This window comes from Eretmochelys imbricata, chromosome 3 (assembly GCF_965152235.1).
Source record: "Eretmochelys imbricata isolate rEreImb1 chromosome 3, rEreImb1.hap1, whole genome shotgun sequence".
In the NCBI taxonomy this organism is placed as follows: domain Eukaryota; kingdom Metazoa; phylum Chordata; order Testudines; family Cheloniidae; genus Eretmochelys; species Eretmochelys imbricata.
The window spans coordinates 103966922-103990813 of record NC_135574.1 but is presented as its reverse complement, the minus strand read 5'-3'; the positions used below and the strand labels follow the sequence as shown (position 1 = coordinate 103990813).

General features: G+C 45.5%; 1 protein-coding gene across 2 annotated transcripts in view; it reads right to left on the bottom strand.

Annotated features, from left to right (window-relative positions):
* Window positions 1-443: 443 nt before the first annotated feature.
* The window catches only part of PDE7B (phosphodiesterase 7B), a 277514-nt gene continuing 254065 nt past the window's right edge, over window positions 444-23892 (bottom strand). For both annotated transcript variants that reach the window (XM_077811766.1, XM_077811765.1), the window contains 7 exons: window positions 23027-23127; window positions 20811-20942; window positions 9306-9397; window positions 8015-8159; window positions 5776-5872; window positions 4373-4453; window positions 444-1063 (listed from right to left, as the gene is read on the bottom strand). In XM_077811766.1, the coding sequence (XP_077667892.1) occupies window positions 846-1063; window positions 4373-4453; window positions 5776-5872; window positions 8015-8159; window positions 9306-9397; window positions 20811-20942; window positions 23027-23127 (866 nt within the window). In that variant the 3' untranslated portion in view covers window positions 444-845. The remainder of the gene's footprint in view (window positions 1064-4372; window positions 4454-5775; window positions 5873-8014; window positions 8160-9305; window positions 9398-20810; window positions 20943-23026; window positions 23128-23892) is intronic.

Sequence of the window (23892 nt, the reverse complement as noted above, 5' to 3'; positions counted from 1 at the left end):
GCTTTGTATTTACAGAAAATGTACACATGGATACAAACATGTCATTGAAACAGAGTCATCAAAAAGATAGATCTGGTAATGTTGCAAAGATTTAGACTGTATAACACCTTCCCTTTCATTTGCCAGGGACTGCAGTTCCCTACAGTGAGAAGATGTCCATCTCTTATCTAAAGTGGCATAAAAATGATTAACCAAATGAGCCTTGTCCCGCTTGAGTTGTATGTACATAGAGTAACCTCGGTCCAAGGTTTCTAGATCTGTTGTCTAGTGCACAGAATACAAAAGTTAAAAAGGTTTTTTAATTATTTTAATTATTAAAATAATGAGATTCTCTTCTCTGTGCACTCTCACTCAGCCAATGTCCTCTGAGTTCTGAAGATGCTGGTGGTTTAATGCGCAGTCCAGCTGCCAGACTTAAAACTGTGCATGGCGCTGTGGGCCTATATACAGCTACCTGTCACAATATGAGCCAGGGTGAATGAAATATGTTGGCATCTCCCATGCTTTCTCTTTAATCCTCCCCATTAGTTGGTAGCCACTTAGTGGCCCAGCTTCATCACTACTGAACGGAGTTCCTTATTCAAGCAGTTAACGATCAGAAGTGATGAATGGCTTCAGATATATGTAGAAGGATAAGGAAGAGGAGGGAGTGAATTCAAAGGAGCTCAGATTTGAAACCCAGAAGTAGGGTGGGTTTATTCATGAGGACCCTTATAGTTTCTGTTTCCCTTTTTCTTCCCTTTCCACATTGCTGATGATGGCCTTGCAGGTCCTTACGATTTGGCTTACTGTTGTGACTAACAAAGAAGAGACAGCAGTACTATAAGGAAGAGTTAAAACTGGCACTATGGGATGTCACCTTCATTTAAAGTCTGCTCTTCATTTTCAGTCACTTGACCTGAGTGGTCATTGCTCCTGCAACTGCTGTGTTGCTTGTGGAGCAAACTCCGCCACTTGGCCTTGTTCCTCCTGAGATGGCTTAGCATATTTTCAGATAGGGGAGTATCTCCTGTAAACTTGGCCCATTCCTCAAAGAGTGGCTCTACGATGTAGGTCATGAAACCTGGGGAAACACGAGACAAGACATGTAAGGAGCAGTATCATTCACCAAATGCCTTTCCCTGCAGTTTGGGTGGTTAAAGGGCAGTGAACAAAGTCACAGAACTCCAGAGACAAATAACAAATCAGCCACTAACTCAGACCCTTAAACTGAGGATTGTGGAATATGTATCCTCTAGGACCATTGCAAACTCAGATTGGCTGGCTCTGTCTGTATAATAATTGAAACATGTATAAGACAACACCCTTTTTAGGCAACCTCCTGTCCTGAAATCTCTCTCAAATATTCTCACACTTACTGTGCACAATTCTACTCTACCTATATTCGACTTCTTTTAAGCAGCTGATTTTTATCCTTACCTTGAATGGTTGCTCAAGATAGGTTTCACTGACTGTGTATTTGAGTATACCGTGTGAATCAGGACTTTTATGGTCTGGTTCTGAGCTGTACATTAATGGAGTTATTTACAAAGCTTAGTCCAAGTGCAAATCCTTGAGTCGGAAATGAACTTATGCTCTTATTTGGAAAGAGCGGCAGCAGCACAATTAACGTTTTGGGTTTTGGTTCTGTTTAGTCAGAGGCTTTTGCAACATAGAATGGATTAAAAGGTCACAGAGTGGGCCTTTTGTGTATGGCAGTGTGCATACCCGGATCGTGGGCTAGAGCCATATGTTGGCCTATAACGTGGAAATGATCTAGTATCTCTGAATGTTGGGAAGGTATCACTTTTCTAAGCCATGGCTAGAGAGAGGGATTTTATTATCCACCTCACTTTTCACCCTGCAGCAGCTATGGTGGCAAAAGTGCGCACAGGGAGAGTGAATATTTTAATTACATCTCTAACTGAGGAGGATTTAATACTTTTTTTAATATGACCAAAATCACTTTAGATAGAAGAGAAAACAAATGAAGGCCGTGACTGCAGTTTGATCTCAGAAGTAGGCTGTTAAACTAAAGTTCTGCTTTCAGTTTCTCCTGAAGCTAGTGCACTGGTTGTGTAATAATGCAGCATTGGAGATGTTTATAAATTTGCACTGCTGACCGGGAGACCCACTGCAGATTAAAAGAATTTTGTAAATAAATGAACGAATACAATGCAAACATAACGCATCATAAAATGTGCTGTGTTCATCAAACATATGTAAAAAGAAAAGGAGTACTTGTGGCACCTTAGCGACTAACCAATTTATTTGAGCAAAAGCTTTTGTGAGCTACAGCTATGTAGTTTACTTTTACAAAATAAAACATTTACTACAATTCAGAAGTATTACACATATCACCAATCAAGTCTTAATATTCTAATGCACTATAGCACTTTCCTGTTCGTCTTAGCTGAGAAACAAAGTGAAACAACCATATTGTGTGAAGTTGTGCTGATCAGAGATGTTCTGCTGTATTTTAAAAAGATATCAATATATCTTTTTTGTTTTTCTATTATATTTACTCATTTTCACAGTAAGTGACATTCTGGAATATTAATTTATATATAATTCAGTAAACTATGTGTATATGTATACTTTTGAGCTCCTTGCTTATATATTTCTGCCAGTACTGTATTCCTTCCCTCATTTATCTTCACAAACTTAATCTGAGAAGAAATCGGAGCCTCTTAAAAAAAGGCTCTAACTTTCACTGAAATAAGAAAAATAAAGGTAGTTAGCACCTGGCATCTAATGACCCAAAAGGGCTTTAGACACTTACTACTCCTCATAACACACACATGAATAGTTATGGTTATCCCTGCCTTACAAATAGGGAAACTGAGGCCCAAGGAGGCCAAAGGTCGGAAAAGGAGAGGGTCAAATCTAGAATTAGAACCTGGGTTTTCTGACTCCCGGTTCTTTGCTTTCTAGCATCTGGTGGCTTTCTCAGAGGTTTGCCTCTCACACATTTGATAAGCAAGAACCACCCTAAGGAAAAAGTGAAGCAATGTTTTGGACAAGCAAACCTATAGGCCTGAATGTTGCCATTTAGATATAATCCCAATCTCATGAAGGTGATAACTCCTGATATTGGGAATGGGCTGGTACAACTAAAATCATTGCTGGGTGTCGGTGCTTGCTGGAACCAATGGTGCTATTAGGTGTACGGTCTGAACCCAATGTGAAGAGCTGAATGTCCCTTGGTCTTTCTAGTATTGCCTTATTTAACCATTGCTAACCTAATTATTTGTATTCCCTATGGGAATCTCACAATCTAGAAAGGTCTGTTGCAACTTCACTCTTTGTGAAATCTGTTACTAATGCTGCTGCTCTGTAGGAAAAGATTATTCCAAAGCAATGTTTCATATCAGCTAAGATGAACTTGATCTCAGTGGTAGAGTGAATCAGAATTGCCCAACTCAAAGCAATTACAAAGGGAGATTCAAAACCACCAGTTATTTACTATCATGTTTTTAAACTTGTTTCCATCTCGTGTGTTCCACGGCTTGGAGAAGGAGCAAACACATTTTAAATAACACAGTTCTTCAATGGTGAATGTTTGGCACAGTATCTGAAAGGTTACTCAACTGCTCAGTCATGCACATTGTCTGAAACGAGGTGCATTTTGAAAACAATGAGTAAAAATAAACCATTGGGCTTCTGGGGTGGTCTACAAACAGTGCACTAGAGCCTGAGCTTAACCTTCAGCCCACTTTCTGGGATGGGAGGGCTGTGGAGGCCGCAAATTCAGTTTTTGTGGCGTAGGGAAAGCCTGCTCGTCTTGGCGGAGCATGGTTGTAGTGTGAGAACTTGGAGGAAGAAGGAAAGGGGGGAAATTAGGGCTCTAGAGAACTCACGGAAAACAATGAATGATTCATTCAGAGTTCTTGAGAAACCATCTTCCACTGGCTCACTAACTAGATTACATGCCCATTGCAGCATGAGTACTGGATTATGGAGTATTTAGAGGGAATTTTTCTGGGAGGTCAGAATGGGAAGCAGGGATTGAGTTAGTTTGACTGGGAGGCTCTAAATAGGTAAAAGGTTTCATGAAATTCTTTACTTCACTCAGGACTATCACAGCAAACAAGTGGCATATTCCACTAAGTGGGATCATGCTGCAACTGTCTGAACTTCTCTTTGAGGATCATTCATCCTCGCGTGCTGCCACTGTGTCACTCCTCTGCTTGTTTACGTTACGGCTGCACTCAGCCTTGCTCTTGGTTCATCTGGCTTGGTTGGCAAATGGTTTTTATTTTCATCCCGTGTAACTCCTGGAGTTATTGAAGTTTTTGGTATAAAACTACACATCTATTTTCTACTTAGCTTGTGTTTCACCTTTGGGGTGGCGGGGGGAGGAGAAAGACAAAAGAATGAAAGTTAAGCTCACCAATTTGTATACTTGGTATGGAGTCCTTCTGCTGATTACAAAGAGGGCTTATTTCCAATTCCAATTTTTGTTCCAGATCACCTACCAAAAAGAAAGGAGAACAACATTTTTGCCACTTGGCAATATTGAATATGATCCTTTATTCCTTATAGTATGGATGGAACAGCAAATCCTAGGAGAACTGAAATCTGCATTAACCCTTACATTTCATCACCATTTGATGCCCCGATGGACATCACCAATTTAAAGATAGACTGCAAGGCTCAACATGATCATAAATGATCCGCATAGAAATCTGCAGTTAGAAATCTGAGGCAGGGCCTGTTACACATGCCTAAACAAATAAAACCAACAATTTAAGATGTCACCGGAAATGACTGTAAACAGGATGATCCTCTGGTTCATAGAAATCAGAGCTGAATGTATCTCCATCCGTAACCTGCCAAGGCAGCTGTACTTTCTGGGACAACACAGCTAAGAAAACCCAGGATGAAGTATATGAGAGGTGGGCATTTTTACCACTATGTGGCTAATTTGGTGTGAAACTGCCTATAAAGGCCAGCTATTGCTGACAACCATGCTCAGTTCTGGTTTAAATTTGTAGTGTGGACATGAAATTCAGTATTCCAGAGCATTACACTTGCTCTTCTACCATCTTCTCCCCTTCCTTTAGGCTCTATTACTACTACTAAAAAAGGATTTAACAGTGATTAAATTCCACTACATCCTCACTGTGTTGTAGCACAATCTGGCCTGGCCTGTGCAGATGGAGCCAAATGGATGTCGTTACCATGTTAAAAACCATGTTTAGCTTTGCTGTCAGTAGGGGTTAGAAAATGTTTACAGTTAGACCCCCTAGATTGCGTTACAACTTGGCTTAGTGGCGAGCATGTTTGGACTGTGTCTAATTTCCCTACAACTGTGGAGGAGAAGGAAAGAGCAAGTGTAACACTCTAAGGGTAGGAATTGTAGTTATATTTTGGAAAGCAAAGGAAAACAAGTGATGGTGGTGTAATTTCTGAGCAGTACATACCCATGGGGGTTTCAGCTCAGAGCGGATAACAATGACCAGGTGGCATCTGAAGAAGATGTAGATTTTATACAGTTAATTAAAGGTTCAAGGCAAAGCAGAACCACCCTGACACCGCCTTACAGGGGCAATCGGATCAAAGAAATACCCGCCACTCTTCTATTTCATTTCCTCCTCTTGCCCCTCTTTACCAACCACTTGCAAAATAAGGGCACATTTCTGCTTGTCATCATATTTTTGGACAATTTCAGGGGAGAATTGAGTAGTTGATTGTAGAGCAAACGCCACTGGAGATTAGCCAATTTCTCTCTTGTCACATTAAGTGCCTTAAAGAACAAAGTGAAAGGAGAATTCAGTATATCAGAGGGCTGACCTTGTCGGTAGAATTCCTCACAGACCCTTTCACTCCACTGCTTGCTCATCTCCCAGAGCCGGCAAGGATTGCAAATGTCAGCACACTTCAGCGCTATCTGAAAGTAGAGGAGGAGAGTGGTAGGGAGAAGAAATTATTAGCTAGCAATCGTTCAGCAGTGAATTTATTGCACTCTGAGGTGCCGTGAAACTGCTGGGTCCTGCAAGCTTGCTGCCAAGATGGATTCAAGAATACATTATAGAAACTGAGCCCTGCCCAAATGTGCCACTTCAGGAAACAGCACTTATTCAAGCCTGTAACAAAACCTTCATTCAGAGCCTCATTTTATAGTAGCGAGAATGAGAGAAGCACCACATTCCAAGTGTGCAGAACCTCTTGGATAGGACTGGTGGTGGGCAAGCCAACAAAAGCTTCAGGCTGACTCCTGCTGCCTGCCTGCCTTGGCATCCATCAATGAGGAGAAGGAAATGGAGAGCCAAGCCAGTGTGAAACTATTTGGGCATCACTTCTTTATGGTCTCAGTGATTGACCTTACATATCACTTTGATAATGCTTGGGTTTGATACGTGTATACAGTCAGCTCAGAGGGGTCAGCCGTGTTTTTGTTTACTGAGCTAAGTATAGGACCTTCTGGTTTGCCCCTGACATGTTTTCACTTTGCTAGCAGTTGAAAGTGCTTTGCTGAGGTAGAGCTGGGGTAGGACTGGCAAGGGAAGGAAGTATAATCAAGTAATTGCTGCTTCTTCAGAAGAGTAAGATATGCAATAATCTGCCTGTCTTGCCTCCTTGAAACAAAATGTCTTTTGTGTGCTTTCTTCCTGGACAAAGCACATCTAGTTGATGGGTTTATTATTAGACTTCATGATAGGGCAAAATGCTGGTGCAGATGCCAAAGGCATAGGGATTGCAGATCTCACCTATGGTAAGAGTTATTACCTACTTTCTAGAAAATAAACCGAGGTGGAGAAAGGGTGCAATTTATTTTGTAGGCACCATGGGCTCTAGTCATTTAGGCATGGGACTAGAAATCAAGAGACCTACATTCTAATTCTGGCTGGACACTAATTAGCTTTGTGACCATAAGAAAATCACGTATGTTCTCTGAGCTTCAGTTTCCTCATCTGTAAAATGGGTATAAAGAAGTAAACTACTAAAGTATGTTTTAAAAGGAATATTAAGGCCAGTCAGTTTAATCCAATGGACCTTGAGGAATGGGTAGCACCCCTTCCCCAATTGCCAAGTATGAGTTTTCACAGAGCAGTTGTTTTTCATGATTTCTCCACTGGAACCCATGCTGCAGTCTGCACCATCATTTTGCCCCATCTGTCATGAAGCATGGTTACAAACCCATTCCCTAAATGTAGTGGTCGATGAAGAAACCAGGCCTAAGACATTTTGTTCAAGGAGGCAAGACAGGCAAACTAGTACATATTACTCGTCTGAAGGAGTAGTTACCTGAATATCATTCCTTCCCCCACCCGACCCCAGCAGTACCTCAGCAAAGCATTTTAAGATGGCAGCAATTAGAGTTTGTTTTTAACTGATGATAATTACTTGAGGTGTTTTGTATGATAAAAGCTATTTATGAGCAGGCAGCTTTGTGTGGTGCTATTTCTACAGATACAGATACATTTCTACAGATACATGCAGCATACAGCTACCTTTAAGTTAATAGTGAAGGTGATGGAATGGGTGGAAACTTGTTCTGAAGATACCATTAACTACCGCAGTATAGCTAGAAGAAGCAATTTGAAACCATCTGATTTTAAATTAATTTGGTTCTTTCATTATCTGGGGAAGAACGGCCATGGCAGTGGTGGCCTCTATGCAGATGGAGATTAGGAGCATCAATGAAGTGATCACTGCTCGGGCACCTACTGCCAACTCCTCTGTGAAAATGCATTGTCAGTGGCTGGAGTAAGAGGCTGAGCCTCCTACCCTCTGCTGAAGCAGCAGTTGCCATGACAGGGGAAATAGTCAAGGTGGGGGAGAGAGACATGGCAAGAGACAAAGTGGCCTGCAACTCAAAAGGTGAATAATAGTTGATCCTTTGCCGCATCTGCTATATTCAGATTATAACATAACACCTGGTACCTGGGAAAGTATTGGAGATATGGTTTTGCTGGCTTTGAAACACGTTAGGTGACAGCACCAAAGCAATTAAGATGGCGGGTGATGGGTACCCTGAGGCTGAGCTAACATACATACACTATTCCTTTAAGGGGGAAAAAAAAAGTACCTGAAGCATAAAATGTCTGTCTGGTGCATCCTCCAATCTCAGATCCTTATTTTCCAGGTGAGCTTTCAACCGGGTCAAAAACTCATTCTGTCTATTGATGTCTGTTGCCAAGATGAGGGAGCCCAGTTGCTGTTCGATATCCTGGCTGTAGGCAAGAAAAATGAGCCCTTTTGAACATGGGATTGTTGAATATCAATGGTTTTAAACCACTTCATAGCCTGTCTCCTTCTAAGTATTATGTGATGACTCCAGCTAGCAGAGGGAGTCCACTTCATTGTTCTCCATTGGGATAGCTTGCAGGAGACCGGCAATTTAGCTGGTTATGGGATGTATGTGGAATAGGAAGTGTGGCAGAATTATCAGGTGGGCGTAAATTGCCCCGGGAGCTTCCATAAGGTATTGTGAAGAATGAAAACGAAACAGCAGGATGTGTTATTGGGTGAACATAAAAGGCATCTAGAAGAATCAAAGTCACAGGGTTTTAGATTGGCAGCCGAACAAACGCCAAGGCATTGTACATTATTTCTTTAAAGAAGGACTGAGAAGAAGGGGATTGGATGATTTAGAAAATTACTAATGGGATAGAAAGCCTGTCCTTTCTATATAATCTGTTTGCCTTCTTCCCAAGTCACCAGTGGTTAAAACGTAACACTGGAGAGCTGCTTGGTAGTTCGTGTGAAAAATTTGTCTCCATCCATTTCCCAAGGATCAACACTGTGCACAGGTACACACAAACAACTGCAGCAACAACCAACACGCTACCGTCAGCTCCGCCTACATTCAGTCTCTGTTCTTTCTGCTGACTTTGCCATCTCCCTCTGCTCAGAGAGACAGTCAGATTTGAAGCACATTCTTCTGGTAGTGTGGGAGACACCGAGGGCACATCTACATGACCGATGTCTTCTGTCTCCCACCATTGTTAACACTAACTCTGAGTAGGTTTAATTGATATGGTGTAAAAAAACAAACAAACAAACAAAAACAATGGGTGGCCATCGGTGCCTTCTCAGCATTGGGACTCCTAACAATGCTAATATTGGTGCAGCTGAGCAAGTATTAGCAAGAGTGACAAACTTTTAGGTACTATTACTTGTGATGCCCCAGCCCAGGTGCATCCCACACTATCAGGCTAATGTGCTTTATATCACCTTCAGGAGTGGGTGAGAGACTAGCTCAGCCTACAATCAGCCTTTGGCCCCTCTGCTTATGGTTTTTAGTCAAGCAATGAAATAGGCTATTGGTTTGTTTTCCCATGGAATTTATCAGCATGTTTCACATGGGTGGCACTTACGTCATTTCCTTTGGTAGATGGGCAAGGAGCCTTGATTCTCGAAGCATGCCTATTGTGGATCTCCAGTGATGATTTTCTAACACAGACACATTCTGAGGAGGAAGAAGGTAAGTAAATAAAAAGACATAGCAGATAGATTTCTTACATTTAACAGAGATGCATAAGATTTGCCAGACCTTGTAAGTGATCCATCTAATCAGGTTTCCTGCCACTACCAGTGGACAACACCTGATACTGCAGCCAAAGCCCCAAATCCCGTGAAGTGCCTAGCTAACTTAAATTCTATAGGTATGCCAAGCTTCAGGCAATCAGGTCATGCCAGGAGTCAGAGGTGTTCCTGCTGGTGAGTACCTCAAACACACTATTATTTTTGAGACCTTGGAGCACTAAGGGAACTCTTAAAAAATTCACACCACCATTTGTTTATTAAATAGTTGCAAACAAATTCATTTTTACAGTGTTTTAATAACGTCATAAGTGATGCATCTGTCCCTTCTATTTTTGTTCCTTTGTTCCCTTTTTTGTTCAGTTTCCATCTTTTCTCTTCTGTTTCTCCCCTGCTCTCTTTTTTCTCTCTTTTTCATTCCAGAAGTTGCGTCCCTTTCCAATTTCCTTCCTTCTTTTACATCTTTGCCTCTCTATGGCCATCATGGTACGCTGCACCTATTAGCCTGTTCTGCTTAGAACTTGCTTTTCTTTCCTAGTATCTTGTTCTGCTCAGACCATTCATGGTAACATGTTTATTATTACTGCTGGTAATGACTTCTGGACCTCTCCACTATTAATCTCTCTCCATTCTGGGGAACAATCAGTCACCATTATTACTTTCCTATTGCTTAACCAGTTTAGAATCTGCCCTGATAAGACTTGCTCCATACTTAGTTGTTTTCCTACAGAGTCTCCAAGAATGTAACCAATTAAAAGCTTTTAGAAAATCTATCTAAATGATTCCGACTGTAAGACCTTCATCTATTACCGTTTACTTCTTAGAGGCTCTTATTTCCCTTACAGAAGCCAGGTTGATTTTGACACGGTCTGGTAACATTGTCTTTTACTATTATTTATTTGTATTGCCATAATGCCTAAGAACCCTTGTCATGGGCCAGAACCTAATTGTGATAGATGCTGTACAAACACAGAACAAAAAAGGTATTCCCTGCCTCAAACAGTTTACAGTCTAAGTCTAAGACCAGAGCCCAACAGATGGGTACAGACAGACCAGCTGGGGAGTACAGGGAAACAATGAGACAATGTTGTCTAAATAGATAAGACAGACACAGGATGGGGGAATTGTGAAAACAAACAAGCAGCATGAACAATGTGATGGCAACAAAAGATCACGTTAGTGCCACGATTTTGTTTGGTTTTGTTTTTTGGGAGGGTTTAGTTAGGGGATCAGCTAAATAGAAAGAAAAGGGAAAAGTGTGGGAGGGATGGGGCAGGAGAGGAGAGCGTAGAAGGAGCAGGTGTAGAGTGAAGCTGAAATGAAGAGATTGTGAGGAGGAGCCGGGAGGGTTGGAGCAAACAGTCAATCAGCACAGGGCAGAGAAAGTCAGAGAACATTCTGCAGTTTCAGATGGAGCGTCCAAAGGTCCCTGTTTTGTCTGCTTCTGGTCCTATTGGCTGGGGTCTCTGGCTGGCTGCTCTATATTACTTTATCCTCAGACTTTCAGTCAGCTTTCCTGGAGAGCACCAGATCAGTAATTCCTGGGATCTCCGGCTAGTGACTCAGTCAGTCATGGAAGGCTATGGTGGAATTAACACAATGCCCTTGGAGTCATTTAGATAAGAGAGAATTCAGACATCTTTTGGGGTGGGTTTTTAAGCTGACAGTGAGAAATAAGGAGTCAGATGGAGATGAAGCATAACTGAAACTATTTGTTTACAGCTCCAGAGAGGTGGTTGTAGGAATGTGTTTTTAGAGACCTGAAATTCTAAGAATGCACACTTCCTGGAAGAAAGCGTGGAATTCTAGCATGCAGGTCTCCTACAGAAAGCATTGAGAGGGAACATGTGCCAAAGCATAAACCAAAGATGTGTGAGAAGGATCACACCTGGATGGATAAGGCACACATGGAAGAAATAAGGAGGTAATTTCAGGGCAAATTTGTTTTTTCAAGTTTCTGGTATTTAAGCTACTGTTCTTCCTTTCTTATGCAGTGCTCCTGGGGATGCTTATTTACACATCTTTAGCTCATTCCTTTGACTTTTCTGTCAGTGTGTATAAATGAATTACACACATATGGGACAGTGTTCAATGAGTGAACAGCCATTCAATGTTTTGTTTTATTCCCATTGTTCCATGTGTGACTCTAGATCTTAATTACTGTACAGTACTCAAATCCTGCTCTAAAGACAATTATTAATTTAGTCATGGACTTTTCTCTGGTGCTCCTCAATATAGTATCTGAGTGCTTCCAAAAATATGTATTTATTTATTTCCACAACATTCCTGTCAGACGAGGAGGTGGTATTATCACCATTTTACAAATGGGGAACTGGAGTACAGAGAGATTAAAGCTAAAAATATTCATTCATTTTGGGTTCTCAATTTGAGAAGTTGAGGACCTGATTTTTCCCTGTACTTGGCATTATATAACCTGTTATATGTTCAAAGCATAGTTCTTGTGAGTGCTCAATATTTCTGTAAAACATACCCCAGGGTTTGAAATTGGGTACCCATAATTAGTGACCACCTGTACAAAGTTTGGTTAGGTGATTTGCCCACCACCCCACAGGCACTCTGTGGCAGAGGCAGGGATATTATCCAGATCCCCAGGGCAGCATTCAACTGCTTTAAGCATGAGACCAGTCTTTCTCTTCCTGCAATCCCCTTCCTCATTCACTACACACCTTCCAACTTCTGCAACAACTAAGGCAGATAAAAGACCTACAGGCAAAAGTCTTAATCTGATCTCAATCTTCACCTCCATCCCAATGGCTCTCAGCCCCTTCTCCACATTCCTCATTGACTTCCCATACCTTGTTTTCCTGCTCAGAAAGTCCCAGTCTCCCCACCTGCCTATTTCCAGTCCCAGTCTGCCAATCATATCAGCTTCATCTCCCAGCCAAGCAGGCTCCCTGTTGCAGTCTACTCCTTCTGCCACCTCCATCAAGGTTCCATGTGCACCAATCTAATTTACTGATGTGCGTGGCTCTTCGTGTGTGAAATTCATTTCAAACACACAAAGGTAGAGGTACTGTAGAGGGGAAGTGCAAAGTCCACTCCCCAAGCTCAGAGGCAGGGTGCAGGTCTGCAGTGCAGCTCCCAGCAGCTATTACTGCATCCTATGAGCTGGAATAGCATCCCTTGCACCTCCCCATGGCTTGTGTGTGTGTGGGAGGGGGGCAATAGGGCCATTTTAGATCTCCTGGCCCAGGTGCATTGCTGCCCTCTGCAGCACATAGGGTATAAATACCTTTCTGTATAGCTTGCATTCCACAAACCTCTGTGGAACATGACTGGGGGGCGGGGGGGAAGCGTCTTTGCACAAGCCCTCCAAGGTGAATTGCAGCCAAGATGCCCAATGTGTCCTGGATTTATAACATGAAGATGCAAAGATCCTAATCCCATAATATTCCTAACACAACACACTCAAACAGTGTCTAATGAGACGCCTATATACACTGCATACTGTGTAGCACGCAAGGTTGTAACTGGTGCCCCAACAAAATGGTGGGGCTGGGGCTTGCAGTTAGATAATAACCACCAAACATTGTGGCTCTGGCGGGGAGGGATATGTTGTCCTCTCAGCAGGGAGAGAAGAGAAAAGGGAAAGCATCTGTACATTACACAGTGCCACCCAATTTCTGCATTCAGTGCAGGCTTTGGGTGGTGAGCAGTAAGTAAGGCCTGGGGTCGCCCTTGGTAGTCGGTTCAATTTCTGTCTGTGGTAGCCAAATGATGAAGATAAAAAGAAATATTGAACATTTACTGAATCCTGTGTACAGAGTGACACAGGAGTGCTGTGGGACATATAAGGCAGATAGTCCTTGTTTTTAAATGGCTTGCCATTTTGACAAATGTGCTGCTCCACCCCTGCTGGTGTGACCTTGCACACATGGTTCATGAGTAGAGCTCCGTGTCTGTCACAGAGGTCACGGATTCTGTGACTTTCCATGACCTCTGTGACTACTGCAGTGGCCAATGTGGCTGACCCCAGGGCTGTTCCGGGGCCAGCTGCTCAGGTGGCCCAGGGACAGCCACACTGGAGTGGCCCTGGGGCCAGCCGCACAGGCCTCTAGTCGGGCAGCCTGGGCAGCTGGCCGCCGAGCAGTGGGTGCTGTGGTGGTCACTGCCCCCACCCCCAGCCCTCCCCTGAGCAGTGCCCCTGTGCCCCCCCAAAACAGCACCCCCCGGCCCTCCCCTGAGCATCAGCCCCTCACCTCCCCCAAAACAGTGCCCCCCCCAGCCCTCCCTTGAGCAGCAGCCCCTCACCCCCCCTCAAAAGTAGCACCCCCTGGTCCCCACTAAGCAGCAGCCCCTGCCCCCCCCACCCCAGCAACTGTCCCGGGGGCAAGTAGCTGCTGCTCGGCGGCCCCTGCCAGCAAGCCCAGGGCTGGGGATGGTGCTGCACTGGACCCCCCCACACACAAGCAGCGGTCCTGGGGGCCACTGGAGCAGGCACAGCTCAGTGGTCCCCACCAGCAGTCCTGGGGCAGCCCCCAGGAGCTGGTGTCCTGCGGGCCTGCCCCCCCTGCCCCCCCAACCAGTTGCTCCCTGGCTCCCTTGAACAGTGTCCCACCCCCTCTGAGCAGTGGCTCATGGCCGCCTCCCCAGCAACGATCCAGGGGCTGGCTGGAGTAGCCTATACTTGGCGACCCCCGGCAGCAGTCCCAGGGTGGCCCCCGGCAGCTGGTGCTGCGCTGGCCCCAGCTCCCAGGTCCTTCCCTGACCAGCAGCCCCAGGGCCCCTCCCCAGCAGCAGTGCCGGGGGTGGGGGGCACGTGAAGCAGCCAGAGCTTGGCGGTTCTCTGCAGTGGTCCCCAGGGTGGCCCCCGGCAGCTGGTGCTGCACTGGCCCAGGCCCCCACCCCCAAGCAATAGCACCCTTGAACAGCGCCCCCTGGCCTCCTAAGCAGCGGTCCCTGTTCCCCTCCCCAGCAGCAGTCCCGGGGCTGGCTGGAGTAGCCGGTGCTTGGTGGCTCCTGGCAGCTAGTGCTGCAGTGGCCCTGCCCCTCCCCCAAACAGCAGCCCCCCCACCTCCCTCAAGCAGCAGCCCCTGGCCCTCTCCTGAGCAGTGGCCACTGCCCCCACATCCAGCAGCAGTCCCGGGGTAGCTTGGCACCCCCCAGGGGCATCCAGAGTAGCTGATGCTCATTAGCCCCTAGTTGTGGTTCCAGGATGTCCCCCGGCAGCTGGTACCGTGCTGGCCCTACCCCCATGCCCAAGCAGCAGTTCTCCCGCCTCCCCCACCCCAGCAGCCTCCCACCTTCCACCTTAGCAGCGGTCCCTGGAGCAGCTGCTAGTTGGCAGCTCCTGATAGCTGGGCTGCATTGGCCCCACCCCCCAAGCAGCAGCCCCCACGGTCCCCCCCCAGTAGTGCTCCTGGGGGTGGCTGGAGCAGCCGCTGCTCAGTGGTCCCTGGCAGTTGGGGCCATTGGGCCCCCCGAGCAGTGGCTCCCCTGCCCCCCCAAGATTTAGTTGGGGTAGTTATAAGATAGGTCATGGGCCAGGAATTTTTATTTATTGCCCATCACATTTTCATGACGTTTACTAAAAATACTCATGACTAAATCATAGACATACTCATGAGGTCACACTGGGGGGAGGGGGTGGCAAGCTCTTAAAAATAGCATCCTCCATGCGTTCAAGGTCACACCTGTGGGGGCAGGGTCATGCAGGCAGGTCCATACCATTTTTGGAAGTACTGGACTGTCTGGTATTCTGGGGATGCATGAGCAGTCACCCTAATTCTATGAGATAATACAACAATGCTGTGATGGCAGCAGCTCCTGCTCACTTGCTGCCAGGCAGCCCCCACAAGATTCACACCTCAGTAACAGAGGCTGATGAGCTTGGGAAGGGCTGGGGTCCATTCATTAAGGAACTGCTGTGGTTTCTGTAGGGGCAGGCATGGGAGAGATGAGAGGCATCACAAAGAGAAAAGTGACAAGGGTGAAGACTAACGGTAGGTGCCACAAAGGACTGCAGGGAGAAAGAACCATGAGGAATCACATAGGGAGAAGGCAGATGGACCACAAGAGAGTGCATGGAGGAGGGTGGGACCACAGGGATCATGTGGAAGAGAAAGAGATGGGACCACAAGGGATTGCATGGTGGAAGGGGACCACAAGGGATCACATGCATATAGAGGAAGGAGCACAAAGGATTGTGTGGAGGAGAAAGAGATGGGAGCATGAAGGCCTGTGTGGAGAAGGAGAGACCATGAGGGATTGTGAGGTAGTGGAGGAGGAATCCCATGGAAGAGGAAGGATCACAAGGGGTTGTACGGAAGAGGAGGAGGTCGGACCACAAAGGAGCACATGGGGGAGGAGAATGGGACCATGAGGGATGTTGCAGAAGAGGACAAGGTGGGCCCACAAGAGATTGCATGGAGGAGGAGGAGGGACCGTGAGGGATTGGGGTGCATGGTGGAGGAGGAAACAACCTTACGGGGGATTGTGCAGATGAGGAGGAAGGACCACAAGTGAGTGCATGGACGAGGTGGTGGGACCATGAGGGATTGCATGGAGGAGGGATCATCAGAGAGCGTGTGGTGAGAGAGGAGGAGGAGGGACCATAAGGCCTATGAAACCTTCATTGTACCCTCTTGTGCTTATGCATTATGAAACAGTCTTAATGGCATGATCACGTACTAATTTTCAGTGTCCAGAACAGATGGTGCTTACTTACTGAGCAGCTATCTTCTCATTGTTCAATGTGTGGCAACAGGCCTTATTTATTGCACACTATTCACACCCTGCTCTGAACACAGAATTATTAATTTCCTCATGGGCTGTTTGACAGTGCTCATCACTGAAGTATCCAAGTGCTTCATAAATATTAATGAATTTATCTTCACAACACTCCTGTGAAATGAGGTGGGTGATATAATCTGCAATTTAAAGATGAGGAGCTGAAACCCCAGCAACACCCTTCCAAATTTCAAGTCATTGCTGCAAAGCATAAAGGCACGAGAACTTCTCTATTACATGGTGTAAGTTGTTTTTTTAGACTAAGGGTAAAGCAATGTATTTTTCTTCAATCTCATTCTCAGAAATAGCTGAGCTGTTTTAGCCGAAACTTTAAATAAAAAATAAGAATTTAAAAATATTAGTCTGAGACAGACACCTGACATGGAAAATTTCAGTCCAATCAAAGTTATAAGCTATTAAAGCCGGTCTTATAATGGAAAGTGTCAGGCAACCTTTAATCAATATCGCTAACAGCTCCTCCTATAATTCATATTTTCTTTCAATCTGTCCTTGTTACCTTTGATTTTTCGTTCGGAGGAAATATAGAAACTGGAATAAGTGACCAAAGTCTGATGTACATGCAGAATCATACAACAAATAGTGTGTTAGCTCTTTGAGGCAGGCACTGTCTCTGAGTATGTGTTTGCACATAGCCATATGGCTAGCACATGGAGTCCTGAATAGGCACTGTCACAGTATAAACGTTAAAATAATGAAAGTGACATCAAGATGCTTCCAATCTGCCCTCAACATCCAGACCTATCATAAGATGGTGGATGGTGATAGTATAAACTGTAACAATTCTTCTCAGAACTCTTATTATCAAGAAGTCCTGTTGCTGAGGAGACATCTGTGAAATGCTTATTGCATTCTACAAGTTCTATTATACTGTTTCTTTGACACACCATTTATTAGTAACTAGCAACCAAAGTGGAAAGAAGAAAGTGGGGTAGATCACGTTACTGCAGATCTGAGAGTAGAGAGGGAAATATATGGGAAAACAGGTCCAGCTAGATGCTCACATTATCTATTTTTCTCTTATTTCTTTCACATTTTCTGAATTTACATTCTCACAGTTTTAGTAAAACAAAAAAAAGAGAAGTGATATGATGAATTAGATTTTTCTATATATTCAGGAAAGAGATGGGATTTGATTAATTCATGTCGGAAAGTACTCTGAGATACGCTGAGGAAAGCTGCTATAGAAGTGCAAGATATGATAATTACTTCGTTCCTACTAGAAGAAAAAAAGTTTGAGTGTTTTCAGTTCTGTAAATTTCTGCTCATGCATGGGCAGCGGGTATAATTGGCCGGGGAGGCTGCTGAATGCCTGGACAATGGTGGACCCACCTGCGCTCTGCCTCTTCTGCTCCCTACTCTACACCTTCCCAGAGGCCCCCACTGCCCGCCTGCCGTGTCCCTCCACTCCATCCCGCTTCTCGCCGCATTCCTCTTCTCCTCCACCCCTCTCTCTCCCCACAAGACCTCCCCCTGACTGCTGCTTGCTGCCTCCCTCCTCACCCCCCTGCCCCCGTGGGGGAGAGGGTTGGAGGAGAGGAGAGACATGGGCAAGGGGGAGCGGTGGGCGGGGAAGACCTCACGGGGAGAAGGGGTGGAGGAGAGGAGGGACGTTTTGGGGGAGTGGGGAGAAGAAGAGAGACATGGTGAGAACGGTGGCAGGTGGTCCCAGTGGGGAGGGAGCCGAGCTGAGCCGGGGAGGGGTGGGGCCAGAGGTAGAGTGCGGGCTGAGCCACAGGTGGAAGAGGCAGGACAGGGAGTTTGAAGCTTCCCCTAGGGGAAGCTTCACCCACTGCCCTTCATGGTCTGGTATTATACAGCAAGATTGCATAAAAGCTCTCAGTCTCTCTTCACCCCTTCCCTCCCCCATATTTTAAGTTCACTCTGGACAACTAAAGAAAGATCAGGTTAACGAGTGACAGCTGAGCATGAAGCCATACATCTCTAACATTAAGTGTGAGCAGCGAGAAACCACACAGCTGCTGCTAGCAATTAGAGTGGTCAGCTTTCCTCCAAGGACCCCTCTGCTAACTTATTACAGCTAATTGCCAACAGATATCAGATTGCCTTAGCCTGTGGGGATATAAACCAAACAGGGAGAGGACTAGGAGGTGGTGGGTTAATGTCAATTGCAAACTGGTGTGTTTAACAATTAACTCCTAATCTAGAGGAAGCTTAACCCTTTATTTGAACCCCTACATTACACAGACATATTTATGGCTGGCTGTAGGAAGCTTTCATTATGTTTAGGGCCTAAAACTCATGAAACAGATTGTTACAGTTCCCCTACTGGGTAGCCCATCATGATGAGATTACTAGGGGCCAAAATTATATTGTTCCTTAGACAGTCACAAAAGAAGTGGAAGAGAACGTTCTCAAAGAAGGTGGTGGCAGTCATGAGAAGGCCATTGCTGTTTCTGATGGTCAAACCTCAGAAGATTCAGTGATGTAAATAAATTCCCCAAATCTGGGTGCTTCTCTGAGCCACCCACATCTCTCAACCACAAAACCAGGCTACGAATGACATGAGAATGGGCTTCCCTTTGAGAAGGCTCCTATTTCTGGCTGGAATCCAATAGTGCAGAGGTAAATCAAAACCTAACAGGAAGTGAGGAAGACTGGACATTAAGTAGACTGTTGAAAGAAAAAAGATAATTTTCTGTTGTCAGAACTTAGGGTTTGTATGAGATGGATCTCCCCCATTTCTCTTTCCATCGATTCTAACCCTGCCTTCCACAGCTACTTGGCTCCCCTCCTCCCCCTCCAATCCAATTGCCCTGACATTTAGAGGAGACTGGACCAAAAAAATGTAGGCAGAACCTAGCTGTGGCTGCTGTTTGGGTATAACTTGTCATAAACTGATTCAGCAAGTTAAGCCAGTCACAAAGTCATAGCTATGCGAGCATCACTCTGTCCTGGCCTTGGCTCACATGGCCCTGTCTGTTCCTTTATCTCAGGGTAGAAGGACAGTTGAACTGTTACACAATCACCATCTTATCTGTAAAACCACAAGTCTGTATGCGGGTGGGGGAAGGGAGAATCTGCCTCTCTCTAAGTACTCAGCAAATTATTAAATCAGGACTGTGCAGTAATCATGCTCAGTGTATTCAGAAAGACACATGGCCTTTAGCAACCCCTCTCCTCATTGTTCTAAAATGCATAAGGTTTAAAGAATTCTATCACTAATACACCAGATTTTTTTTTTGGACAGGTCCAAGTTCACCGTCTGAGTTTTGAACGCCAGGGATCATGGTCAGTACACACATTTTTGTGTTTCTTGGACGTGAAAAGCCCCAAAGCCAGTTCCCTGACCCTAACTCTACTTATGCCTGCTGGGAGTCAGGATTTTCCAATGCCACATGCTGCTGCAGCTGACTACAGGGTACACAGACTTTCTGCTTCTAAGACCTGGTCTACACTGGGCAGGGGGGGAGCGGGATCGATTTAAGTTATGCAACTTCAGCTATGCAAATAACTTAGCTGAAGTTGACGTACTTAGATCGACTTACTGTGGTGTCTCCACCACGGTGAGTCGACTGCTGCTGCTCCCCCGTCGACTCTGCCTTCGCCTCTCATGGCGCTGGAGTACCGGAGTCGACGGGAGAGCACTCGGGGGTCGATTTATCGCTTCTAGACTAGACGCGATAAATCGATCCCTGCTGGATCGATCGCTGCCCGCCGATCTGGCGGGCGGTGAAGACATACCCTAAAAAGTTAAGTACAGTAGCCAAAGCGGACATATAAAACACACGTGTAAACATACATGGAGTTATATGTGCATGAATAATATGGATATTACATATTGTATATATGGATTATATACATAGATATATGCACATAAATAATATGGATTTACAACTTAATTAGTTTTAAGAGAGAGCTGGACAAATTTATGAGTAGGACTGTATGACAAAGTTGCCTGTGGTGTTGGTGGGCAGTGCTCAGCAGCCACAGGAGTCCCTTCTGGTTTATATCTTAGGTTCCTAAAATCTCATGCTTCAGGGCTTCACCGGTCTTCCGCAAGGGTCAGGAAGGGATTCTCTCTCTTCCCACTCCTCCCACCCCACACTGTATTCTGAGTTTGTTTGGTTTTGGTCTCCTTCCTCTGAAGGAATGGCCATGTCTGGAGATGGAAGGGGTGGGCCAAGGCTTTAGGTGGCACCAAGCACTCTCTCTCTGGTACCTGGCTGGCTGGTTCTTGCTCACATGCTCAGGGTCTAACTGATCGCCATATGTGGGGTTGGGAAGGAATTTTTAGAAGACTGTTGATTTTAAGCCACAAATCCATACAATCGTACCCCAGCCCACCCACTCAGAAATCTTCCCAGCCTTGCTGCCTTTTCAGCACTAATACTGTCCTGAACAGAAATTGGTATTTGCACCCTATTGCTCAGTTGCAGTGGTAGTTTTGTGATGCAAACAAATGTGTACTGAGGATCTATGCTGAAATTGCCAAACTTGTAACATTTGTGATTTAGCTAGACTTGAAACCACAGCCTCAACCTGAAAATGCATTGCAGCAATGCCCTGAGTCCATCTTAAACCCCCCACCCCCACAAGCACAGTCTCACCTGGTATAAGCTGGCAAGGTGGTGGTTGGTTTTGATCAAAAATTGTTGATTGACCCCTGGATGGTCTACATCGTGAGCTGCAGCAGCGAGCAGTCCAAGCATAATGTCCAGAGGGGTGAGGAAGTTGGCAAGCTGGACCACACAAAATTGACCACAACATTAGCACAAACAGGCAAACAATTCTTTTAGCAAGAAAATCAAAGCAACTCCCACATCATGTAATTGCTTGGTTTTATAGTTCAATTTACAATGCTAGCATCTGAGATAACTATTTATACACAGCCATCCACAGGTATGGGTCATTACACAGTTTGTATCTATCAAAACTATCAGGCTGTAATGCAGTGGTGCAAGTAAGCCAGTACAGTCAGGTACGCCGTACCATTAAGATATTTATTGCCGATATACCGTACCGGAAAGACACATTCGGTATCTGCTGAACACCGCAGGGCTCTCCTGGGAACTGCAGTGGTGAAAGGAGCAGAACATGGGGCCGCTGGACGAGCCCATGCCAGCAGCTCCTCTGCAGCGGCTGTACCACCCCCAGCTCTTCCACGCAGCTGTCTCTCCTGTCTGGGATCTGTACAGCCTTGCTGGAGGCCAGAGCTGGGGGCGGGGCTGGAGAGAGTACAGCTGTGCCGGAGGAGCTGCCGGCATGAGGCTGCCCGGTGGCCCCATGATCTTCTCCTTTCACTGCCGAGGTTCCCAGGAGAGCCCCGTGGTTCAGTGGATACCGATTTCTATCTGCGGATATCCGCATCCACAGGTATACATTTGTATCCGCACACGGCTCTAGTCACGGAACATTTTTTGTGAGGGGGGGGTCGGGGTCGGGCTGGCAACTGGTGGGAGGGACACAAAGGGTCAAGTGACTCTTCCCAGGCTCAAGTGCCCCCGCCGGCCCGGGTGGAGAGAGGAAGGGGCGGGGCCAGAGCCGGAAGGCCAGAACCTCTCCGCTTCCAGTTACGCTGCCTGGGACACTGCCCGGTGCAGCACAGCAGCTGCCTGGGAGAGCCAGGCACCCTCCCAGGCAGCTGCTGTGCTGCACCAGGCAGCATCCGGGCGTGACTCCAGGACCTGGTTGCCAGGAAGAGCAGCCGAATGCCAGGGGGAGCCGGCGCAGCGGCAGGACAGAGCCCCCCCCAATAGTGTGGGATGGAGTTGGGGGTGGAGTGCGGAGGAGTCACATGGGGGGGTCACGTGGGGAGGTCACGTTTCCCCCCCCCCCCTTTAGCTGGTGCTCCCCTTTGTGTCCCTCCCATGAGTCGATGTACTGGTAAAATAGTTAAAATCTACTTGGTTAGATGCTGACTCCTTATTATAATAGTTTTTATGTTAGTATGAGCAGTTAACAGGTTAAAAAAACCAGGGTAGCTTCTACAAAAATACTGATATTTAGTCTCAGAGATCCAGTTTAGAAACAGATAAAACTACCAGTGTAACATATTGTATAACATCAACTCTGCCATCGAGAACTACTTGAAAACGTTAGTGAAAACACTACTAGTAAAGCACTGTATTATCAGTGTATCAGTGTACAAAGGCCAAAGTTTTCAAAGTTGTCTGCTTAATGTTAGGCATCTCAATCCAGATTCAGACACCTAAATAATAGACCTGATTTAGTTGTCTAACTTCACACACCCAAGTTTGAAAATGTTGGCCACAATCCTTTCTGAAATACCTTTCATGTCATTTAGAAGCAGAGTGGAAGATCATTCTCGTTATGATTTGGAACAAGCTCCCAAGCCTTTCTGTTGCTGAGTGCCAGTTATTTATTACTAATATGATGATAAACGTGCTCTGATTTGAATAAGGTGCCCTGCAATGAGAAACAAATGTGCCCTGTAGATTCCAGATGTCAGCTATCCTGTGCATTTAGAGGCAGCATGGTCTTGTGGTTAGTCTAGAGGACTGTGACTCATGAAACATAGGGTCTGATTCCACTCTCACTTATACCTGGGTAACACTCCATTGACTTCAACAGAATTGCCCTTTGTTTACACCAATTCAAGTGAGATCAGAATCAGGCAGCTGGATTCTGTTTCTGATTTTGCTACTGAGTAGCTGCGTAAGCTTGAGTCATGGTGAGTTTAAGTGGCTTAACTATTTTCCCCATCTACAAAATAGCTATTTTATCTATCTTGGTACAATGATTTGAAACTCCTATTTGACAAGCTCTGTCAGTGCAAAGTCCTATTGTTTTCATTTGTTATTACCTTGGGCTCCTTTAGATAGCAGTGCATAGCTTGAGTGACATCAGCAGCGTGGACCGCGTTGTGGTATGGGTTTTGGCTGTGATAATCTTCTTGAACCATAACTAGAAAGCAAAACAGGGAAAAGATAATCTGTCTCAACACCATGATCACTCTTGGAAACTGGGTTAAAACAAGAGTTGGGGTTATGCTCAGGGGTCTGGGGATTTTCTTCAAATGTCTACATCTTGCCTGGCTTAGCACTCTTACTAAGATGCCTTTGGAGGAAAAAAAAATTGCTTGAAAGGATTTGTGAGGCCCTAGAGGATTCTGGGCTAGTTCATAAATCAAGCTTTTCTTGCCTTAGTGAAGGCTCTCATTTAGAAGTAAAATAAGGGTGGAGCAAGGGAGGCAAAATTATACACAGTAGAGTGTAATTATTTTAGGCCGCTGTGGTATGTGAGTAATATGTCATTAAGGCAGTACCTATTTCACAGCGGAGGCGGGAGGTTGGGTCGGTCGAGGGGGTGTGGGGGGAGTTGTTGATTGATTATCCATGGACAAAGGTGTGCTCATGTCCTTTAGGCAGGGCCTCAGAAATACAGTATTTTGGTAATCCAAGTGGAAATTCCTGGAATATTTTTAGTCATCTCTATCCTTGCATTTTAAAATCCCAGTCCCTCTTGTTTTAGCAATTCCAGCACTAGAAACTAACTTTCCACCTGGAAGATTGAGATCTGACTTTACAGCCTTCTCTCAGCTCCTGTTGGCACAAGAAATCACTGAGATTTGCTCCTGAAATTTGGTTGTGCCATGTGGTAGCACATTTCAACACCAGGCAATCCACTGCGCCATCTCAGGGCAAAGTGACATTGTATATGCAAAGGCTG